The 8266-nt window shown below is 37.9% G+C and overlaps 1 protein-coding gene across 4 annotated transcripts; it reads left to right on the top strand.

Moving 5' to 3' along the window:
- The first annotated feature begins 200 nt into the window (after nt 1–200).
- LOC132697933 (organic cation transporter protein-like) lies at nt 201–8022 on the top strand. 4 transcript variants are annotated; one of them, XM_060663707.1, is made up of 10 exons: nt 201–356; nt 1209–1396; nt 2645–2834; nt 2891–2994; nt 5081–5235; nt 5309–5477; nt 6311–6550; nt 6621–6835; nt 7382–7563; nt 7623–8022. In XM_060663707.1, exons 2-10 carry the CDS (start codon nt 1254–1256, stop codon nt 7875–7877), a joined length of 1653 nt encoding a protein of 550 aa, XP_060519690.1. In that variant the 5' UTR covers nt 201–356; nt 1209–1253; the 3' UTR covers nt 7878–8022. The 4 variants fall into 4 exon arrangements, with proteins under 4 accessions (XP_060519690.1, XP_060519692.1, XP_060519693.1 ...); XM_060663709.1 differs by lacking the exon at nt 201–356 and adding an exon at nt 376–488; XM_060663710.1 differs by lacking the exon at nt 201–356 and adding an exon at nt 548–797.
- The last annotated feature ends 244 nt before the right edge of the window (nt 8023–8266 follow it).

Below are 8266 nucleotides of genomic sequence, written 5' to 3' on the forward strand. Positions count from 1 at the left end.
GCCACATGAGTGAAGAGCTAATTTTTTACGACTGTAAACGCGTTATTACCTATTTTTGATTTTATCAATCCATTTCCTCACAAAAATATTCATTATTTTTAAGGAATTTTAGTAGCCGGTCACACAGATAAAGAGCGTTCAAAAGTGCATCTGCGTGGCCGGCTAATGCCGCACTTGTTTGCTAACGTGATTGCTTGATTCTCTGAACGAGTCTTTGAGGTTAATGCCGCTATTTTAAAGAAACGAGTAACGGGCGTAATTGCAAAATATTTAAATTCAGAAATTATTAATTAGAAAAACGGGTGCTAATTGTTTCTCTCTTCCTTAAAGACGATGAAAAAGAAGAAATAAACCAGGTGAGTAAATTTTGTTCATGTTCTGTTTGCCAAGCTCGAAACTGGATCGCAATATATTCCGTTTAATTAAGTGTGACGGCACGTTTCGCTTTTGATTGTTTAACATTCGAGTCGAGTTCTCCCTAGAGCTTGGTAAGTCGGTTTGTAAGTGCGAGCTATGTTTTAAAAAGTATGTAAAATCATTTTTTATTAAGTAAAAAAAAAATGAAACTTACTCCCCCCTCGATACCCGTGTTATAACTGTATCGTTCGACGAATAGCGACTTCTATATTAGGAAAAACGAGTTACTTTGCAATACATAAATGCAAATTAGTATTGGTGCGATTCTAAAACAATTTATCATAGTTGTGTTATTGATGCCAAACCCGGGGATATCTTAAAAAAATATTGGCACCTATATAACTTAAAGTGGACCACTTAAGCGAAATATAAATAAACCAGTAAGTGATTAATTAAAAGAGTTTTTTTTTTCGAAATTGGACGAAGCGCAGTTTCAAGGGAACGTTTTATAAAATTGCTTATAAAATTAGAAATTGGCCTCGGAATGCAGCCGCAACATATTTGTTGAACAAATATACTTATCCAGCGTTAATAAAAAAAAATTACCATTTAAATGCGCGTCCATGATAACTAAATTCCGCATTTAATAAGATTATCGTGACATCTCCTAGATAAAAACGTCGTTAAGTGATTACGCATTGTCGCAAAAGCCCACCAATTTAACGGAAGTAATTTTATCTTAATACTTCCAGAACTTTTTTTCTTCTTTCATTCACTTTAAGAATACAGATAATACTATCATTTTTTATTAGCGAAAATGGGGACGACACTAATTTTGTTTTCATTTGCAGAGCATTTGCTGCGGCTTCATTATTTGATTTGAAGTGACAATTAAGATGGGTTTCGACGAGGTTATCACCCTACTGGGCGACTTTGGCACCTACCAGAAACGGGTGTACTTTCTTCTGTGTTTGCCGGCAATTATATCGGCGTTCCACAAATTGGGGAATGTATTTCTGCTGGCGGAACCCCGGTACAGGTGAGCGGAACACCGAAAATATTTTCGACTTTATTTAATTTTGTACTGTGGTAATTGCCAGGGCATCGGGGTCAGAAAATTTTGGTTAATTAGACGCGCCGTTGTGTTTGTGAATTGGATAAACGCCGAAACACATTTAAAAAGAATATTTGTTGAGTTGTTATTGTCGACCGACTATCTCACGATTCGAATCGATTTGCGCTGATTTATTGGGGATTTAGCTTTATTTGATCACATATGAATGATTCCGTTCTAATTTTTACTTTTTTACTTCAAATTTCTAAGATTTTAAATTTTGTGCATATTATTCATCTATTTAACTGTAAAATTAAAAGCCTGAGAAGATTTCACCACAGCTCCAAAGCTTCAAGCGCGAGAAACAAATGTCAATTTTTCCACTCCACGGTACTAACTCATTTATCCACGGTACTGACATCAAATAAATTCCAGTTCCAAAATCATATTAATTCTTTGCACCATTTCATCAACTTTATGTTTGTAAACAGTACTCAAATGACGTACTTTCAATATGACGTCATTTGAGTACAAGTAGACTTGGATATGTCATATATATATGAGAATAAACACAAGTTTAAAACGTTATTTTGTTTATTTAACTTTTACAATTGATCATTAAGTAGTTTATTTATAGAAATAGACTGTAATTGGAAGAAAAATCATCCAAGGATAGAAAAAGCAGATCTAAATTTTGTTTTTTATAGATTTATAGATAATTTATAGATAATTTTTTGAACTGAACATGACATTTAGCCGATATATTGTACATTCTCTCTGAATGACAAATTATATTGTATAAAAAATATGAAGAAGTATGTTCATTATCATCTAATTAATACAAAATCTTCATTATTAATCACCATTGAGAATAAACAATACAAAACAAAAAATCACACTTAAAACCGAATCACCCACATCGACATATTACCTAAATTCTCTATGCAGTTATTATAACCAAAGGGTTAATTATTATAGCAATAATTGTGACAGTATCAGTGATATCAATAAATATTTTTCCCTGCTCAAATAATATTCGAAGAAAAGTTTTATAAGTTATGTGATAATTAAATTCCTTGCCAAAAAAAAATTTTTTTTTTTGACAGATAGGGTACTACTACAAGTAAAAGGTTCTAATTTTTTCCGTTGACAGTTGATCTCTATGTCAGCAAACTAAATCTTGCGCTTAAAAAAAAAAGATATCTGCAACCTTGTGTTCTCGGTATTTCGCAGGTGCCGGCTACCAGATGAACCAGCCAACAGTAGCTATGAGCTGCCCAACACGGTAATGGAAAAATGGTATCCGTACGATTCCTTACACTTCAAATATTCCCAATGCGACATCTTAATTAACAATCAAACCACTAAATGTACCGAGTTTATATTTAGCCACGAAGAGTACGGCTACACGACTGTTATTGAGGTACTTGGCGACTTGTGTAAATTTTGTCGAAAATAAACAAAAAAGAAATGTTTTAGTGGAATCTAACTTGCGAAAAGGCGTACCTTGTCGCCATCAGTAACTCTCTGTTTATGGTGGGCGTGATGCTTGGCTCGTTAGTTTTCGGCGAGACTTCAGACAGGCAAGTTTGGTGATTATAGTCCGTCCCTTTGGAACCAAGATTGTCCGACTCATACCGAATGAGTAAATTACACGATTCTTTTTTAAACCAATTAATGCCCGGTAAAAAAAAACAAATCCAGAACAAATGAATATACCAAATAGGTTAGTTGTTGTTCTTTGAGTATTTACATGCAAAGATAAGATATTTTTTAAATATGAAAGTTTTTGGATTCTTATTAGATCAGAAATCCGGTTGTCTGATTAGGAATATATGGGGGGTACCCAAAAAAAACCGGAATCGTTTTTTATAAACTAAATATTGTTTTGAAAATCTATTACAACTAATACATTCGTCCCAGCGGTGCTTCCACTGTTCGAAACATTTTTTATATTCATCTTTGGCTATAGCCGACAGCTCATCCCTCGTTTTTTTCTTGACCTCTTCAATGTTGTCAAATCGCTGTCCTTTCATGTCCCATTTCATACGTGGGAATAAGGAGAAGTCACACGGAGCGAGATCGGGCGAGTAAGGTGCATGGGGCAGAGGAACTATGCCATTTTTAGCCAAAAACTGCTTAACAGAAATGGCTGTGTGTGCAGGTGCATTATCGTGGTGAAAGAACCAGTTGTTTGTTTGTTCAATTGTCTGTCGGCGGTCTGTGAGCACAAACTCTCGAATCTTTTCAATATTTTCGTCGATTCGAGCAGTTGACGAGGTCGGTCATCAATTGACTCGTCGCCATTTTTGACGCGAACAAACCACTGGTACACTTGAGTTTTTCCCATCTGATCGTCTTTATAAGCCGTTTTTAACATTGAAACAGTTTCAGCGGCACTTTTACCGAGCAGAAAACAAAATTTCACAGCTGCACGTTGTCATTTGTCAAAAAATAGCACTGCAAGTGAACAAAACAAGTTAAATTTAAAACGAAGGTGGCGTTGAACTCGCAATAAGTTGTACTATCCACAACCTAGCGGCAGAAAGGTGTACTGTACAAGCTCTGCGCGCGGCAATTCAATTCCGGTTTTTTATGGATACCCCTTCGTACCGCCCTGACTGCCCCTAAAATTGAATAGTCATTTTTGTGAAACATTATCTGACATGTGCATTGAAAAGAATTGGTTTTCAGTGTTGTAACATGGCCCTATTGCGAATCACATATACAGTTTTTGTGAAGCTATTCCATAGAATGTCCGATAAGCCTGTTAAGTAAGATTTCGATCAATATGAAATCCCAGTACTTCTTGATTATCAATTAAGAGGTCGTTTTAATCTAGCAATTGAGTTGAGTGGGTCACATTAATATCTTCTTTATTAGCGCCTTTCTAATATCAATTTAAATCGGTAGCCAGTCATATCTTCATACAGTAATTTGATATATTTACGTGTTCATTTTCTTCCTGTCTATTATTTTGAGCTTTGCCAAATTTTTCCATAAAGAGTTTTTAGTCATTAGCCATGTAGTTTGAGAATAATTGGTAAATTATTATTTCAAGTGTTGGACATGCTTAAATCATATGTTGTTGTTTTTTTTTTTGAATATAGGTAATAACAGATTCATGAAAAATTTTAATTTATTTTTGACTATTAATAAAACTTATCAATCATCATCAATTAATAGAGGCATATTCTTGTACAAAAGAAACATAAACATCATTATTGACCAATTTCCATTAAACCACCCAACTATCTCAAAAGAATGTCGTCCAAATAAATTGTTGCGATTATATCGAAAACCTCAAGATTTTTCAAAATTTTCACGTATATTTGATAAAATAAGTTCGATCTTTTTTGTGTGCCACCAAATGTAAAAGATTCTGTACAAAGTTTCGGTGTTGTATTTTGGGGAAAAAAAAATTCATAGGTGTGTATAGATAGAAAAGTTTTATTAAATATACGGTATGCTATTTAAGACAACGACGTTGCCGTATGTTATTCTTAGAACCGGCAAAGTGGCGTCTTTCGAAGTATTTTAGTTTCATAGAAACGGCTCGACCATCAGTCACCCGGTATTGTATTAGGCCATCGATTTGGTATGAGTTTGGTTAATTAGTTTACAAATAAACGTCAGGAGGCGACCAGAACATAACTTTCCGAATTTTAGATGGGGTAGGAAAATCACCTTCCTGGTTGCATCGCTTCTCAAGGTTCTCGCCGGAGTAGTGTGTGCCTTTGCCCCGGAATTTTGGACTTTTACCATGGCACGGACCGTCGTTGGTGCCGCCGCTTCCGGAGTGTTCCTGGTCGCTTACGTGATGGGTTAGTTCCTCCCCCTCCCCCCTCCCCCCCGACCTAAACTGTTTTGGAATTACTATGGTCAAACTTTGCGCAGGATTGGAAATGGTGGGCCCCTCGAAACGTCTGGTGGCCGGGATGGTTGTTTTTATATTCTTTTCCGGCGGCTACGTGTTGATCGCGCTACTCGCTTACGTGTTTCCCAACTGGCGCCATCTACAGCTCGCGCTCACTCTTCCCGGAACGGTGTTCCTGTTCTACTGGTGGTGAGTACGGTTCCCTCGACGACCTGCAGCCTCGGTTTTTCGCGCAGCCTTCGAAATGACAACTTCAAAGTTTCGGCTATGTTATAATTTTTCATTCTTGTTGTCTTGAGGAGTGGTCTACTAGGTAAAACCTAGTGACTTGCGCATTACCATGCAAAACATAACCACTAAAAATCAAAGCAACGGGAACCATTAATTGCCTGGAAAATAAGGTTTATGTCTAGTATTCTCACAAAGTTAAGTCAAGTCAATTGAGAAACGGGCTATACATAATAAATTGAAAAATGTGTACCGTTCTCTCAGAGGCCGAGGTTCAATGTTGGTAATACAACAAACACTATAACTATCCACCTGCAATGATATCGTCAGACATATAAAAATGTCAGATCTTATTATCGATATGAAAAACTAGCCAGTATTACTGTAAAAGACGCCTATTCAAAAAGGGAAAAATTGACAAAATCACTTATACAAATAAATCACAGAAACCATTTTTTTATATTTTGAATTTATATAACTACAAGATATAACTCCTAATAAAATAAATAAAAAAGATATGAGTCAAAAAGGTCCAATAAAATAAATAAATATGTATGGTACCAAAGATAACATCTCTTTTATATTAAAGGATCCATGTACCTTTTACCCGTTCCTAAAAAATTGCTCATTACTATAAAGTTATTTTTAGGACGATGAAAATCGGCCCGAATCAAACCTTTCCAACTGCAAATCTGCCAGAGTAAATTTCGATTTCCCCTACGGGTTATAACACGGAGCGTAAACAAACGTCCGTTTTTTGCTTTTCTCGCGATTGATCGCCGAGTACGTTTTAGGCTTATTCCGGAGTCGGTCCGGTGGCTGTTGTCCAAACATCGTTACGAGGAGGCGAAAAAAGTGATCCGCGCCGCCGCCGAAACCAACAAAGTCATCATCGCCGACGAGACCCTCGACCAGCTGCTGAAGTACGACGACGACGGCAAGAAGAAGGACGTCGGTCAGATGACGGCGTCCGTCGTGGACCTGATGAAGCACTCCAACCTCAGGAAACGCTCGCTCATCATATTCTTCGATTGGTCCGTATCGAAAACGACGCTCAGTCCTCCGTCCGCGTTTCCTCTAACTGAGCTTCGACTCGTTTTTCAGGTGCGCCAACAACATCACCTACTACGGCTTGTCTTGGAACACGAACAATTTGGGCGGCAACCCTTACATAAATTTTATTATTTCGGGGGCGGTCGAAACGCCCGCCAACATATTCGTCTACCTCACGCTGAACCGGTGGGGGAGGAAAAAGATCCTGTGCGGAAGCATGATCGTCGCGGGCCTGGCCCTGTTGGTCACCACGGGCACCCCGACGAGTAGGTGTAGTTTTGCTTTTGTTTTTTTTTTAACCAAATTGTCCATCGATAGTATTTATTGAACAATGATAAAAAAAAAACGATCTCTCTGAAGCTCAAAACTTTGTTATAGCTTCTTCAAAAGGGTTTTCATGATAGGGTCCCTTTGTTCTCGCTTGCTATCTCGTTGATTGTCTTATGACACTCTTTTCTCTTGCAGTGTGTGCTGGTGCGGTGATCTCTGCTTCTTTTTAAAATTTTGTTTATATTTTCGTCCTGTGTTCACATATTTAGGATACTACTCCTTGAGTATTTGTATCGTCGGTGTACCAAATCATCATATCATAGAATAAGATATATGTCCAGTTAGAGCGCGTAGTATTTTAGAACGAGGTTGGTCTCTTTAGCACTCGGCTATCGTCAAATAGCTACGAGCGAGGGAATTGACGCGGTTCATTTGAACTACCAATACGAGTTGCCGTAATTGGGTGCGTTTGCCGTCCGGTAGTTCAAATCTACCGTTCCGTTATCGGGCCTCCCCCCCAAAAATGACGAATTACGTTGCAGGTATAGTGTGGCTCACAATATTCCTAGCGATGTTAGGAAAAATATCAATCACGGTTAGTTACATAACGATCTACATCTTCTCGGCCGAGCAGTTCCCGACGGTAGTGAGGAATACCGGCCTAGGGGTTAGTTCCACCTTCGCAAGGGTGGGTTCCATAATCGCGCCGTACATAAATGTGATGGTGGGTAATTTTGTTCGTTTTTTTTTTTCCCGCCCCCTCTGACTAGTTTTCTTGTTTAGTCGCACATTTGGCACCCGTTCCCGCTTCTGGTGTTCGGATCGCTCGCGTTGGTAGGCGGCGTCTTGTCGCTGATGCTGCCGGAAACCCTCAACCGGAAATTGCCGGAAACGCTGGAAGAAGGCGAGGCGTTCGGTAAAAAACCGAAAAGGCAGAACGGCAAGGAGGTGAGCGTTGTTGCCGTGACGAATCGGCCGAACGAAAGAGAAAACGACGCTGAATCTACCCTGCTAGAAGCGAACGGCAAGGGAAACTAAACTGCATTGCGAAGTTCATTATTTTCGTTTGTATCGTCTCCTTTTTTTTGAATTTCAGTATTATCTCCCGCCTTGAGACTTTTCCCCGAAGGTTTTTTTTTATTATTTTGTTAGTAAAAATGTTAATAAATTAGCAATTTCGAAAGCGTTTGGTTTTACTTACGGAGACCGAAAACTTTGTTGCTCAGACTATCAGATGAGTAGTCTCACCCGAAAGATGGAATAAACTTCTCATATTTGTTAATTGCTGTTTAAATATTGATTTAAACAAGCATATTTTAATACCCCATTAGGTAAATAAAATAAAAATATAAAGTAAAATAAACTTGTTGGGAGTTATATTTACAGTGTTCTTTTACAATGACATCGAAACCCCTCCATTAGCCGAA

The sequence above is a fragment of the Cylas formicarius genome, unplaced genomic scaffold, assembly GCF_029955315.1.
Source record: "Cylas formicarius isolate icCylForm1 unplaced genomic scaffold, icCylForm1.1 PGA_scaffold_2__14_contigs__length_35257938, whole genome shotgun sequence".
Lineage (NCBI taxonomy): Eukaryota > Metazoa > Arthropoda > Insecta > Coleoptera > Brentidae > Cylas > Cylas formicarius.